A 15,573-nucleotide genomic window follows, 5' to 3' on the forward strand; every position below is an offset into this window, starting at 1 on the left:
CCTGAGTAGCTGGGATTACAGGCATGCACCACCACACCCAGCTAATTTTATATTTTTAGTAGAGATGTGGTTTCACCATGTTGGTCAGACTGGTCTCAAACTCCTGACCTCAGATGATCTGCCTGCCTCAGCCTCTCAAAGTGCTGGGATTACAGGCACCATGCCCAGCTAATTTTGTATTTTTAGTAGAGACAGGGTTTCACCATGTTGGTCATGCTGGTCTTGAACTCCTGACCTCAGATGATCTGCCTGTCTTGGCCTCCAAAAGTACTGGGATTATAAGCGTGAGCCACCGCACCTGGCCCAGGGTTTTATCTCATCTGTCTTTATGGGTATTTGCTTTGTGGTAGGCAGGGAAGTGGGGGAAATCCATAATTAGCATTTGATTTGGAATGCTTTATGGAGGTCGACAGATGCAACTGCCCAGTTTTGTTTGCATTATAACATGCTGTTAATAAACTGGCTGTATACTTGAATGCATCTGTCAGGACCCCAAGTGCCCCCACTTGAGAACCACGGCTGTCCTGTGAGATGGGCAGGTGAAGCCAGAGGCAACAAAGTCAGCAGCAGGGCAAGGGTGGAAGTGGAGACCAGGCTGCACGGCCACCCTTCCACTGAACCAGCCTCTGCTCCTGCATCACTTCCCCCATGGAGGAGGGAAAAGGTTGGCTGGAATTAACCAATTTCTCAGTAAGCACCAGGTTGAAGCTCAAACCTTGTGGCAGATAATCCACTAAAAATGGCAACTCCAAGAGACTAATGGAGTTAAGTATTAGAGTCTAAGTTGGAAGGTTGGATACTTGACAACGTTGGGAAATTACTATCAGTTTTGTTTTTGTTTTCAGACGGAGTCTCGCTCTGTCACCCAGGCTGGAGTGTAGTGGCACGAACTTGACTCACTGCAACCTCTGCCTCCTGGGTTCAAGCAATTCTCGTGCCTCAGCCTCCTGAGTAGCTGGGATTACAGGCACGCACCATCACACCCAGCTAATTTTTATATTTTTAGTAGAGACAGGGTTTCACCATGTTGGTCAGGATAGTTTCCATCTCCTGACCTCCTGATCTGCCTGCCTCGGCTTCCCAAAGTGCTGGGATTACAGATGTGAGCTACCGCGTCTGGCCCTATCAGTTTTTTTAAAAGGTGACAATGGTATTGTGGCTATGTTAACATACTGGAGCATTTATGAATAAAATGATATATCTGAGGCCAAGTGTGGTGACTCAAACCTGTAATTCCAGCACTTTGGGAAGCCAAGGTGGGCAGATGGCTTGAGACCAGGCTGGGCAACAGTAAGACCTCATCTCTACAAAAAATAGAAAAAATTAACTGGGTGTGGTAGCATGCGCCTGTGGTCCCAGCTACTCAGGAGGCTGAGATGGGAGGATCACTTGAGCCTGGTAGGTCAAGGCTGCAGTGAACCGTGATCATGCCACTGTACTCCAGCATGGGAAACAGTGAGAACTTGTCTATAGTATGTATCTATCTATATCTACAGTATATACCTATAATATATATTTTTTAGATATAGGTATCTATATCTAAATCTGGGATTGGTTCCAGGATCATCAGGGGTGTGGGGAAGTGGGTAGGGGTGAGATGAAAAAGAATAGTCATATATTGATAAAGGCTGAAGTTGGCTGATAAATTATATGTTTTAATTTTACATACACAAAAAGAAATTGAGTTGGAAGCCCTGCCCAGGGTATGAATAAGGTACATGGGGTGAAGATGGTGTGCAGAGATATGTGTTATTCCCAACAGATTCTCAATTTGCTATATAAGGTACGCACTACGTACCCACCAGCAGAATCACCCTCTGAAAGAACCCTCAGGTCCCTGGAGATGGGAGCTGGGGGCCCAGAGGAGACAACAGAAAAAAATCAGCTGGGTGTGGTGGCGGGTGCCTGTAGTCCCTGCTACAGAGGCTGAGGTAGGCCAATTAGAGTGGGATGGAAGGGATGGGGTGTGCCACCCTGCAGGCCGGGCTCTGCCTACCTCCATGCCGTTGGGACAGCTCCTCTTGCTGTTGTTGTTGTTTAGGTTCTCTGAGTTGAGCAGGTTTTGATCGAGCTGGGTTGGAAGCTGCCCCCACCTCCCTGCTCCCAGGCCCTCCTCCCTTTCCGTCTCCTCCACCTGCAGCAAGGAGCCGCTCCGGCCTTTGGGACTCCCAAACTCTAGTTTCTTCTTCACATCCTTCTCACAGAGTCCGGAACCTTGCTGGGGCTGTCTGGCCAGCCTGTGCACCTCTGCAGGTGGAGCAGCTTCCTCCAACAGAGCCTCCCTCTCCGGATCCTCCAGGTGGACCAAGCTGCCAGTTTCATCCTCGGGGGAAGGCAGAAGGGGGTCTGAGAGTCGCCGGAAACAGCAGGGGAGGGGGGGCCCTAAGCCGGGCTGGGCGGCATCATCCAAGAAGGGCAGCCGGTTTTCCGGGGTGCCATCTGGGGTCTCTGGCAAGAAGTCGCCGGGTCCTGCAGGGTAATCCACAGGCTGCTGGAGGCTGCTGTCTGTCTGCTGACGCCACAGCTTGTTGTGCCGCTGTTTGCTGCGGGGAGAGAGGGTAGAGGAAGGTGAGGGGAGGAGGATGGTGCCTGGGGGTGCTGGGAAGAGTATGCGGTGAGCCAGTGAGGGGCTGCCCAAGGTCAGGGCGCCAGGGACGATCCATGGCTCATTCAGGTAAAGCCTCTCTCTGTTCATTTGTTCCCAAGAAACACAAGGATGAGAAACAGCACTGGCTCTTAAGTTGTCCAGGCTCGCACAGGAAGCCTGATGTGACTTTCTGCCTCTGATGACAACGGGGAAGGAACGCGGGGGCGTCTAGACTTCAATCTGTGTATCTGTGTTTAGTGCTGCCTCATTTTATGAACTTTGTCACGTCAGTTACACTCCATCTCTCATTTCTCTGTCAAATAAGAATAACAACGCTCTCCTACCTATATTGTAGGGAAATGAAGGGAGGGAATCAAAGTGGAGTATGTACAGATCTATACACGATAATACAACTACACACACACATAACGCACTGCAATGCATTTGGGAAGATCCTGGAAAACTAGAAAGTATTTGTTTAGCTTTAGGTCAGTTTTTAAACAATTTCTTCTACTATGATGACATTGTTTTTATAATCCCTTTTTTTTTTTTTTCTTGAGATGAGGGTCTCACTCTGTGGCCCAGGCAGTGCAGTGGTGTGATCATGGTTCACAGCAGCCTCAAACTCCTGGGCTCAAGCAGTCCTCCCACTTCACCCTCCCAAGTGGGGCTACAGGCATGTGACACCATCCCTGGCTAATTTTTAAATTTTTTTTTTTTTGTAGCAACAGGGTCTTGCTATGTTGCCCAAGCTGGTCTTGTACTCCTGGTCTCAAGCGACCCTCCTACCTCAGCCTCCCGAAGTGTTGGGATTACAGGCATGAGCCACTGCACCAAGCCCTGTAATACATTTTTAAAATGTAAGGCATAAAAAAAAAAGTTTACGGTGAAATAAGGTAACTAAGTCACCCTCAAGGACCTTAAAGTAATACCAGTATCACAGGCTTGCGAGGGTTAAAGAGAGAGAGGTAAATGTAAGAGCACAGTGTGACAGCGCCATTCATCCTCTCTGCTCGGTGTGCACATCCCAGCCAGCAGCTACTCAAGGTCACTGCCACGCTGCTATGAACCCGGCCTGGAGCGCCTGGCTTAGGCTGCAGAGGGCACTGAGTGCGTGGCAGGCTCAGGGAGAGGTCAGTGAGATGCTCGCTCTTCCTCCTCCTCCTCTGGGCCTTGCCTGGGGACCTGTCCAGCCCTTCCGACAGTGAAGGAGTCCACAGTTGGCCGGCCCTGTTCTCTGGACCCTGTTTAACTCTGCTAGGGCACTCCTGCATTCCCAAACTTGGCCAAGAGGCTGGTAGACTTTGCCTGTGGCTTCCTTCCAACACCAGACTGATATCTCCCAGGGAGTCCTGCTTCTTGTACAGACTGACTGGAAAGGGAACCGGGAGAAAGTGCCGCCCAGGCTCTGAGCTTCCAACTTGAGAGCCTGGGGTACTGGAACTACAGCGAGGACCTCCCCCACCACCCCGTGTGGGCGACAGAACCGCAGGGCTTTTTGCACACAGCACCCTGACTCAGAGGCCAAGTGAGGGGCCGCGGTGTACCTCTCCCTCCTGCCGCCCACTGGCTATGTATGGGGGATAGGTCAACCTCTCAGCATCAGCTCCTTATCCCTGCCCTGATCCTCGTAAAAGGGGGATAACCTGTACAGAAATTTTTAGGGTGGGAGTTCAGAGACTTTAAGCTACATTTATTATTTACTACAAGCCAGATGTGGAAGTATCTGTAAAGGTAAACTTGTTTAGCACTGCAAAAGGAAAACAAATCTTGGGACCCCAAACTCATTAAGCCAAAGGGAAAAGTCAAGCCGGGAAGTGGGTCACACAAATCTGCCTCCCATTTTGGTTCCTAAATAAGATGGCTACGAAGATGAAAAGCTACACACCTCCCTCATATCTTGCCCACAAGGAAATTCCTTGCGGTCCCCAAGATCTTTACTCTAAAGCTTTTTGGTTAAAATTCACCATGGCAATGTAAATTGCCCACTATCTTCACAGGTTGTGGGGGGTGGGTGGGAAGGAAGACACAGGACAGAACTCAAAGTCATCCCTCTACCCACCTGACACAAATGCATATCTGATTGTTTCCTCTGCCCTATTGTCTATGTTATGCAAAAACGCAGATTCACTGAGCCAGACGAAGGCATGCATGACTCTTTTCCCCCTACCCCGCTTCACATGAAAATTGTGCATTTCTCGATATCCCATCCTTTCCCCTTAAAATTTGAAGCCCTCAAAATTATCTTCGGAGAAAGGCACAGACATGTCTCCCGGGTGTGCATCCTTAACATTGGCAAATAAACCTCCTAAAATGATTGAGACTTGCCTCGGTCATGTGGCTTGATTGACAGACAGCACTCATGCAAACCTCACAGCAGCCCTATTGGGTGGGTATTCTTTAAAAACTTTTTTTTTTTTTTTTGAGGTGAAGTCTCACTCTGTCACCCAGGCTGGGGTGCAGTGGTATGATCTCGGAACCTCTGCCTCTTGGGTTCAAGCAATCCTCGTGCCTCAGCCTCCTGAGTAGCTGAGATTACAGGCACGCGCCACCACACCTGGCTAATTTTTTTTGTATATTTTTAGAAGAGATGGGGTTTCACTATGTTGGCCAGGCTGGTCTCAAACTCCTGACCTCAGGTGATCCGCCTGCATCGGCCTCCCAAAGTGCTGGGATTACAGCGCCTGACCCTCAATTTTTTTTTTTTACAGCTAAAATACATATAAAATTTGGGCCAGGTGTGGTGGCCCATCACTTTGGAAGGCTGAGGTGGAAGGATCGATTGAGCCCAGGAGTTTGAGACCAGCCTGGGCAACATACCAAAACCTTTTCTCTACAGAAAAAGATATAAAAAATTAACCGGGTATTGTGGTGCGCACCTGTAGTCCCAGCTGTTTGGGGGGCTGAGGTGGGAGAATCATTTGAGCCTGGGAGGTTGAGGTGTCATGATCATACCCTGCACTCCGGCCTGGGTGACAGAGTGAGACCCTGTCTCAAAAAAATAAAATTTGCCACCCTGACCTCTTTTTATTTATATATTTAAACAATTTTTATTTATGTATTTCTTTCTGAGAAAAGGTCTCGCTCTGTTGCTCAGGCTGGAGTGCAGTGATGCGATCATGGCTCACTGCAGTCTTGAACTCCTGGTCTCCCAGGTTCAAGCCATTCTCCCGCCTCAGCCTTCCAAGTAGCTGGGATTACAGGTGCACGCCACCACACCCAGCTAATTCTTGTATTTTTAGTAGAGATAGGGTTTAACCTTGTTGGCCAGACTGGTCTCGAACTCCTGACCTCAAGTGATCCACCTGCCTCGGCCTCTTAAAGTGCTGGATTACGGGCATGAGCCACCACACCCGGCCTCATCTTGACCACTTCTAAGTGTACATTAAATACATTCATAATGTTATGCAACCATCACCACCAACCAGAGAGCCTCTAGAGTCTCCAGAATGCTCTGTCTCTGGCAAAGCCAAAATTCGGTACCCATTGAACAGTAACTCCCCATTCCCTTCTTCTTCCAGTCCCTGGCAACCACCATTCTACTCTCTGTGACTTTGACTTCTCTAAGTATCTCATGTGCATGGAAACATACAGTAGTTCTTTTCGTGATTTGCTTATTTCACTTAGCACAATGTCATGAAGGTTCATGACTGTCGTAGCCTGTGTCGGTCTTTCCTTCCTTTTTAAGGCTGTGTAATATCCCATTGTGTGAATATGTCACGTTTTGTTTGTTTATTCATCCATCAATGAACACGTGGGTTGCTTCCACTTTTTGGCTATCGTGGATAATGTTGCTATAAGCACTAATGTACAAATATCTTTCTGAGACTCTGCTTTCAATTGTTTTGGATATATTTCCACAAGTGGAATTGCTAGATGATATAATAATTTTATTCCTTTTTTTTTTTTTAGACGAAGTTTTGCTGTTGTTGCCCAGGCTGGAGTGCAATGGTGTGATCTCGGCTCACTGTAACCTCCACCTCCCGGGTTCAAGCAATTCTGCCTCAGCATCCTGAGTAGCTGGGATTACAGGTGCATGCCACCACACCCAGCTAATTTTGTATTTTTAGTAGAGATGGGGTTTCTCCATGTTGGTTAGGCTGGCCTTGAACTCCTGACCTCAGGTGATCCACCTGCCTGGGTCTCCCAAAGTACTGGGATTACAGGCATGAGCCACAATCCCTGGCCCCTAATTTTCTGAAGAACCACCATACTGTTTTCCACAGCACCTGTACCATTAACATCCACATTAAGGTGAGCATTCATTGTTTTTTTTGTTTTGTTTTGTTTTTCAGACAGCGTCTGGTTCTGTCACCCAGACTGGAGTGCAGTGGCACAATCTCGGCTCACTGCAACCTCTGTCCCCTGGGCTCAAGCAACCCTCTGATCTCAGCATCCCAAGCAGCTAGGACCACTGGCACATGCCACCACGCTTGGCTTTTTTTTTTTGTACTTCTAGTAGAGATAGGGTCTCAGCATGTTGCCAATGACAGCAATAGGAGGCAGAGAAATTCTAGGCAGACAGGGGCGGGTCCCTGGCAAAACCCCACCTTCAAGCCAAAAAGCCTGAAACCTGTGTCCCAGAGTAAGAACACCCATCCCTGTGTACCTGCTCTCTCCCGACTGGCTCTTTCTGAATAATGTCTTTTTACCAATTGAATGTTGCCTTTTCCAAAACTACCTATAGCCCACTCCACCCCCATCCTGTGCCTATAAAGACCCCAGACTCAGCTGGCAGAGAGAAGCAGCAGTTGGACGTCAGGAAGAAGTGCCTGGATGTCGGAGAGAGTGGCAGCTTGATTTTAGAAGATGGAGGCTGGACGAGGCAGAGAGGTGGCTTGACCTCAGGGGAGAGCGACCTTCCCTTCCTATCCCCTTTCCAGCTCCCCTCTCTGCTGAGGGCTGCTTTCATCACTCAGTAAAATTCTCCACATTCACCATTCTTCAACTCGCCCATGTGACCTCATTCCTCTTGAGCATTAGACAAGAATTCAGGACACACCAGGTGTGAGTACCCAAAAATGCTGTCACATTGGCCCTTTGCCCTCACTGGCAGAAGGCACCTGCCTCACATGATGAAGCAAAGGGCCCACTGAGCTGGTAACACACTGCTATCTGTGGATGGCAGAGCTAAAGGAGTATTATAACACACCCTCTGAGGCCTTAGGGTCACAGGCACCCCCACCTGGACGCTGCCATGGGGCCTGCACAGAGTTCACTCCTGCCAGAGCAAAGAGGCCGGTTCCTCCACTCGCTCACTCCAGTTCCTGCACTAGTTTGCTTGTACGCTCCCTCCCATGAGGGGTTGAGTGGGGCGGACTGGGTAAATGAGGCACCTCTGTCACGTGTCCCAAAAAGGGGTCAAGAAAATATACTGCATCAGCAAGGCTGGTCTCGAACTCCTGAGCTCAAGTGACCACCCGCCTTGGCCTCCCAAATTGTTGGGATTGCAGGTGTGGGCCACCACACCTGACCTCAGTGTTTTAAAAAGCATTTTTGTTTAAGAGATGGGGTCTTGCTCTGTCATGCAGGCTGGAGTCCAGTAGCACAATCACAGTTCACTGCAGACTCAAACTCTTGGGCTCAAGCAATCCTCCCATCTCAGTTTCCTAAGCAGCTCGGACTACAAGTGCATGTCCCAGGCCCAGCTAAGGTGGGCATTAATTCTTAGAAGAGGGAACTGAGGCTCGGGAAGACTGATGGGCTTGCCCTGACTTGCCCTGCTCATCAGTGGCGGAACCTGGTTGCTGTGCCTCTCCGAGTCCTTGGCTTTTCCTGCAGCAAAGCTGGTGCACAGGGCTTGGCACAAAGCAGATGCCCAGGAAGCGAGATGCGCACGTGCTTACGCCACACACACGAGGCCAGACCTTGGCTTAGAACCTAGGCACCGTTCCCTCCAGCAGCAAAACCAGCTTTATGTGTGTGCCAAGAAAATCAAAACAGATCCCTCCTGGAAACCACTCATCAAAGCCCAAACAATAGTTGTTTTTCTCAAACTGGCTCCCCCTGAGAGGCAGGATTTTGGCTGCGGAAGCGGCTGCTGGGCCGAATGGGAGCATGCTCTGCTGCCGACAGAGGCCTGGCTGGCTTGGCCACATGGCTGCTCCAGCTCCGCCTGCCAACCCTTCTCTCCAGGCAGGCACCCACCTTGCGTCCAAGATGCCTTCATACTCAGACAGCTGCCTCATAAAGCCCGCGTTGGGGCGCGTGATGCTGCGCTTCTGCTTTACATAGTTATATGCTTTTTCCAGAGGCCAGCCGAATTCCTTCATTGCATAGGCTATGACTGTGGAGGCCGAGCGACTCACGCCCATTTTGCAATGCACCAGGCACTTGGAATGGTTCCTCCTGCAGGGGTGGGAGCAGTTGGGGAGGAGAGATGGGGGAGAAGCAGTGGGGAAGGAGTTAAAAAGCTCCAACAACTTCATTCTCTCAGGTTTTACCCGAATCATTTTTTTTAAACCCTGTAGATATCTTACTGCCGAAATCCTCCTACGTCTTAATGTTTACGGAGCAGATGTCCACACACTCTCTAAAGGAAATACCACCACTGTAGAATCAATTAGCACACAATGGGATATCAAAAGAAATCTGTTCTGGCCTGGCCATGTTTTGTTTGCAGGGAGAGCTTCAATATTTGGCTGCCTTCAGGGACCAAGTGAGAATCTTCTCACATGGCTGGGATGGGCTAGGGGACCAAAAGCCCTTTCCTGGGACGAGAGTGGGCAGCTAACGGGATTTCTGCAAGAGCTACTCAGCTGCTACAGCAGATGGAGACAGTGAATGAGTTACTGCAGAAAAATGGGGTCAGCAAACTGAAAGCTGCAAGGCCCTGGGGAGAGCGAGATGCTCTTCAGACAGGAGGGCCAGGGAGCAGGAGTAAGGGCGGCCGCAGAGAAAAGCCAGGAGTGGAAGATGGGGCTGGCCGTTTATTTGTAAGGAGGCAGTGCTGGCCCAGGCCTGGCTGATTTACCAGATATGGCCCGGGAGACAGTGTTTCTTTAAGTATCACTTGCTCAAGAATGTGAAGGAGCGCCAAGCCAGTAAGGGCAGCACCTGCGAAACTTTATTTGTACAGAAGGCAGACCCACCAGGTGGGAGCCGGCTCTGGTTTCCTATACCCCAAGCTTGAAATTCTCCTGCAAATCTCAGTGGGGTTTTTCCCCCCTAACTGCTGGTCTGAAGTTTCCGTCAAGGGAGTCTTGAGTTTGTCTCCTGGGAATATAAGGGAACTAAGATTTGGTTAAGGACACATCATGTGGCTTTGACCCAGAGGGAGATAAAGCAGAAGAGGGTGATTGTCTTGACAGCATTTTAAAGGGTTCTTTCTGTTCTTGACTTAATAAGGCAGAGCTGTTTCGCAGGGGAATAAAATGAGCACTAGAGACAGGTGAAACCGCTGACGGGCTCAGGGGCAGTGGGGCTGGCCATGACCTCCAACGTGCTGTCCTGTTTCATGCGACAGTAACTCAGGGAGGGAAGAAGGGCCGTACTCTTAGGGAGACAGTCCCAAAGAAGCTCTAAGCCCGTGTCCGTGCATGTCATCCCCTAGCCCTCCTTTGGCTCAGTGACTTCCTAGGGGTGGGGCCCCTGAGTGTCCACTTGGTATCTGGGGCTTGCCTGGAATCAGAGCTGATGATGACAACTGGGGTCAAGTGTCGCAATCAAAGATAGGTGGGAGAGACTAAGCTCAATAGGGACTCTACCTGGAGAGGACCAACCACTTTTCTCCTTTGGTGCTTGGAGTCCTGCGACTAAAAGCAAAGGTCCATCCCATATCAAGTCTGCTCCCACCAGCCAACTCCTGCGTCTGGAGTCCCGTTAGGATCCCCCCTCCCACCAGCCGACTTCTGCGTCTGCAGTCTCGTTCATTCCCACTCTCCCAGCCTCAGCAGGTTGGTTTCATCCTCAGCCCCGCCTCTCTGCCCACTTACTTCGCTTTGTTTATAAAATGATACGCTTCATTCCAGTGGGCGAGGAGGTCTGTGGTCTCTTCATCGTAGACTCGGATGTTATGATATGCAAATAAGCCAGGAAAAAAATTATCGATTTCTCTGGTAACATTTAAAATGTAATCAACCCTGCAATGAGAAAAAAATAAGAAACAAATTTGAAGAATCTGAATGAGAAAGAAAAGCAAGGTAATAAAAACTGGCAGAGAAAAGAAAAGGAAACACACATTAACCAAGGGTCATATGTTCGTGGCGGGACTTTGGTTTTTCCTTAATAGCTATGTTTTTTGGTATTTTCTAAATGCCCTCTCGATGGTGAGAATGTGTTATATTTATACTAAGAAACCAAATTATTGTAAAGACCTTATAAAAAGAAAGCTCAGTTTAAAGCATTCTGGAAAATTAAATATATGTATTACTTAAATTTATAACTATTCATGACTATTATGAATATACAGAGGCTTAAAAAAATCCCAGTGTCTTCACTCTTAAAGAGCTAAAAAGCAGACTATATCCATTCATTATCTATATCCTTGGGAATTGCCTTAAATCTTTTTTTGGAAAAAGGCAAGATAGACAAATAAGTATTTGACAGGGTCTGCTAACCCAGGTTCTGTAGTTCTCTAAACTTAATCAATACTTTTACTTCTGGAAGAAAATAATGTCAGGAGTTAGAAAACATCTCAAATAGGTTTCATAATATTTAGACATGCTTAAAAAAATACCTAAGAAAATCATTAATTTATTCCCAGCAAGACAAAAGCACAGAAGAGTATGGCCTTACGTTTTAAGAATACTTTCTGTTGAAAGAATGCATCTTAACCGGTAGTTCTAAAGATGTATTTTAAGATTTGTTTAGTCTTGATTTTTAAACGTGGTAATTCTAGAATGTCATCATGTCAGGCCCACAGAACGGTGATTTTGTGGCTGTGTTGTTTAAAAAAAAAAAAAAAAAAAAAAAGTCCAGACATCTGTTCTTGAAGGTCTAGATTGAAACATTTTTCATCCCTGCTGAGTGTTTGTCAGACTACGACAGGCATATGCTTCTGGCCAACACTGAGCGTAAAGTTGCAAGATTCCCACCAGGCCCCAAAGCATTAGCTCAGATAGAGCCCAAAGTGGCCCAGGGATCAGGGTTGCTGACTAACGCAACAGCCAGCAGACCTCTGCGTCCACACTAGGGTTTGCAGCAACTGTGCGGGGCAGGGAAGCGGGGTGGGGGTGAGGCAGCACAGAGCCTAATCAATATCCAGGCGGTCCTACAGCAATTAGAGTGTAATTTTAAGTTTTCCTCAACCCACACGATCACGCGAGACTTCGGCACAATCTAAACTCCATGAATTATTCAGGGCGTGGTGTTCGGAAGCACATCTGTTTAGCTATGCACATCAACCCCTGGCAGCCACTTCAGAGACCAGGGTGCAGGCAATTACAGGCAGGCAGCCCCAAGGTCTCCCCCTCCATGGCAGAGTGGAGGGTTTCTAAGCTGCCTGGAAGGACAGGGAAAGACAAGGGGAGGAGACTCACCCTGAGCCCTGCAGTTCCTCCAGATTGGATGCATTCCATTCAGAGCCCTGGGAGACAGATCACACAAGCTCCTGTGAGTGTCACATGTCAGCCTCAGAGCTGCTCAGGGGATGCATGGTTTGCCCTAGCTCTGGTGGTGAGGTCTTATTTCATGGCCCCATTGGCCTCAGAGAACAGAGAGAACCAGCAGCTGATATTCAAGGAGATTCCTGAGTGAGTACTCAGAGCATGAGAGAAAGGGAGGAAGGGACGGAGGGAGGGAAGGGTCCCGGCCCTCACTGGCCCCTTGGCCTTAGGGAAACAGCAAGTCCAGGAAAACCTGCTCTCCGTCTCCCCACTTCCTTTCCTAAGAGTCCAGTGGGGTCCTGTAAGCAGAGGCAATGACCTGCGACCTCCCACCCAGGGAAGGGCACGTTCACAAGCCACTAATTAAAGCAGGAATCGTTCTACCTTCTGGGAAGTATTTTGGCAATACTGAAAAAGTTCCCACCCTCTGACCCAGTAATTCCACTTACAAAAAGCTATCCTGAGGAAATAATCAGAACTCACACAGTGATTTAGGTAGGAGGATATTTATAATTATTTGTAATAAACCAGTGGAAACCACCCAAACGTCCAAAGGGAAAAAATGAGTAAAATAAATGAGGCTGGATCTTCATGATGGAGTCTTTAAAACAAATAAATTTTGCAGAATATTTAATGACACAGGCAAATACCATGTAAGGAAAAAAAATTTTAAAAGAGAGGAGGATACAGGACTATATAAACATAAACAGTATGATTCTTTCCTTCTTCGTTCCTTTTCAAAGAAGCTATATATGCATTTTTAAAACCCCAAAAAACAGAAGATGGGAAAATAAATATGCCAAAATGTTAACAAGGACTACCTCTGGATTTGCGAGATCGGGAATGCTTTTTTCTTCTTTAGATTTATTTCTATTTTCAGACTTTCTGCAACATGTTTTAATTTAGTACTTTAAAAAAATGGTATCATTGAAAAACCTTCCACTCCCAAGCATTCAAAGGACATGGAACGGGGAGAAAAAAAAAAGAAAAGAAAAAATGATCACTTTCCTCTTAGGAAATGCAAACAACATAGTGTCATAAAGAGCAAAAGAATCCACCTTTGTCTTCCTTGAAACTTCCTTTCCCAAGTTCCCAAGAGGGCAGACCCCTCAGGACCAGGGGTGGCAGGGCCCTGAGCAAGCTGGCAATGTGCGACACTAGCTGAATTTTCATATTTGAGGGAGAGGCCCAAACATAAAAATTCCTTTAGTATCTCTCATGGAAAAAGTGACATAAAGCACTGAACCACACTAAAAAAATAACGCGAGTGCCGCTGAAGCTGCGAGTGTCCTCTTGCTGTGACTGCCACCTAGTGGAGAAAGAAGGAAGGTGCCTTCTGTTCCCTTCTCACCAGGGAAATCAACAGACTTCCAGGGAGATCAGTGCCCAGGACTGCCCACACTTTCAAATCCACACATGTACATACATTTTAATCAATCACTATGAAATCTATATAGATTTGTATACAGAAATATATTAAAAATATACATATCTACATATCTACATAGATATCATGACATATACATAACTCTTAATTACTTCCTACAGAAAACAAAGTCTTTCTTGTCTCTAGTAGTAAATTTACTTCCTTAGCTTTCCCAGGAAGCACTTTCTCCTCTAACAATGGTTACCATTAGTTAGCACCCGCAAAAACTGTACTCGGTGCTTTAAATATGTATTTTTAATTTTATTTTATTAAAAAAAATATTTTTTAGAGACAAGGTCTCACTATGTTGCCCAGGCTGGCTTCCAACTCCTAGGCTAAAGCTATCCTCCCCCTCAGCCTCCTGAGTGCTGGGACTACAGGCATAAGCCACTGTGCCCAGTTTGTATTTTATTTAATCCTCATAGTCATCCCTTGGGGTATAGGATGAAGAAAAAAAGAGGGAAAGTGACTTCTTCCAAGTCACATAGCTGCTGAGGCTGAGGAGTGGGAATCCGGGCCCTGGTGGGCCCTGATTTTCATTACACCACTAGGCCTCTCTAATTTTAGTAACGTGCCTTCCTCTATAGCCTCTCTGACTTTGAAAACTTGCCAGTTGCCTTCTACGGATATTCACAGCATTAAAACAATCTGAGCTAGCCGTGGAGGTGCACAGAAATCAGTACAACCCACCCAGAGCTACAGGACCCGGGTGAGGGCTTCCAGCGGCCCTGGAGCCGTGCATGGAAAAGCTGTCTGGACAAGCTCAGCGGGAGCTCCGTGTCAGCTGTGTGATCTCTCCTCCCTGTTGTTTCTCATGTCTCAGGATGCCTAGGCATAATTCTAGGGTTTGGTGAGGACACTTCCTTTAGTAACTGGGGTTTTTTAGCCCACAAACCACTTGGAAGTAACTGGATGGGGCCTATGTGTTAGTGGCTGAAGAAGACAAAGGGTTTGCGAGAGTCTGAAACACATGCCAGTTGACTACGCCAAATAGCTCCCAAACAACTCCCCGCAGCTCAGCTGGGAGCCACGTCTCAAACAGCTGGCTCAAGAGCAGATCAGCAGGCTGCAGGCCAGAGAAGGGGCCAAAGAGGGGAGCTCCTGCCAGCCAGGATGGAGGCTCTGGCAAGTCAAGTTTTTCGCCTGCTTTTTCTCCCAGACTTGCTACAAACTCCAAACAACCAGGGTCTGATTTATGTCCCCCAAACCAGATACTGCCAGGGCCATGCCTCTTACGAGATAAAGATGATCGAAGATAAGGGAGGGCTTGTCCATCTGTCCCAAGATAAGTAGCATCTCATTGTCTATAAATTCCTTGAATTCCTTCAAGTTACAATTCATCTGTTTCTCTAATTCATTACGAATCTGTGGAGTAGAAAATATTAGGAAAAGTGATTTGTTAAAGAAAACAATCGTCCACCTCAAAAGAATTAAAGTTACAATGCAAACTGTGCCTATTTCCAAAAAAGGTGGGTGTTTTTTCTCTTTCAGAGTAATACATTTAGATACACGCAACATACATGCGTGGGTGGCAGGAATGCAGGTTATTCAGCTTAGAAGTAAACCCAACTGGGTAAAGTTTATTATTTCAAATAAGGAATTTGATTTCCATGAGATCTCTTCTACCAAGTTTAAACTACTTTTACTTTTATAATTAAATGTCAAATACATCAAATAATCTAAAATCAGTTCTTTCTTGGAAAGATATCACAATATGATTTTTAAAAAATGTATTCATTAATTAAAAGACAGGGCTGGATGGAGTGGCTCACGCCTGTAATTCCGGCACTTTGGGAGGCCTTGGTGGGAGGACTGCTTGAAGCCAGGAGTTCAAGACCAGCCTGGTCAACACAGGAAGACCAAGACTCTTAAAAAAAAAAAAAAAAAAAAAAAGATTATAAATGAACTTTTAAAATGTCAATTTTATCTTCTTAGATACACCCAGTTGAATCTCTCATTATAATTCATTGCATGCTTTGAATAAAAAGCAATGGAAAAAAAAGTGATCCAGGAAA

General features: G+C 47.1%; 1 protein-coding gene and 1 pseudogene across 4 annotated transcripts in view; one reads left to right on the forward strand and one right to left on the reverse strand.

Annotated features, from left to right (window-relative positions):
* Nucleotides 1-15,573, forward strand: part of LOC129526019 (basic proline-rich protein-like) — a 328,162-nt pseudogene that overhangs the window by 210,825 nt on the left and 101,764 nt on the right.
* The window catches only part of SSH1 (slingshot protein phosphatase 1), a 74,926-nt gene that overhangs the window by 7,568 nt on the left and 51,785 nt on the right, over nt 1-15,573 (reverse strand). For 3 of the 4 annotated variants that reach the window (XM_031000635.3, XM_055358962.2, XM_055358963.2), the window contains 5 exons: nt 14,795-14,923; nt 12,067-12,113; nt 10,522-10,668; nt 8,735-8,935; nt 1,997-2,543 (listed from right to left, as the gene is read on the reverse strand). In XM_031000635.3, the coding sequence (XP_030856495.2) occupies nt 1,997-2,543; nt 8,735-8,935; nt 10,522-10,668; nt 12,067-12,113; nt 14,795-14,923 (1,071 nt within the window). Of the gene's footprint in view, nt 1-1,634; nt 2,544-8,734; nt 8,936-10,521; nt 10,669-12,066; nt 12,114-14,794; nt 14,924-15,573 lie in introns of those variants that run through there. The other variant, XM_055358964.1, reaches the window with a different exon arrangement.

The sequence above is a fragment of the Gorilla gorilla genome, chromosome 10 (assembly GCF_029281585.2).
Source record: "Gorilla gorilla gorilla isolate KB3781 chromosome 10, NHGRI_mGorGor1-v2.1_pri, whole genome shotgun sequence".
Taxonomy (NCBI): Eukaryota; Metazoa; Chordata; class Mammalia; order Primates; family Hominidae; genus Gorilla; species Gorilla gorilla.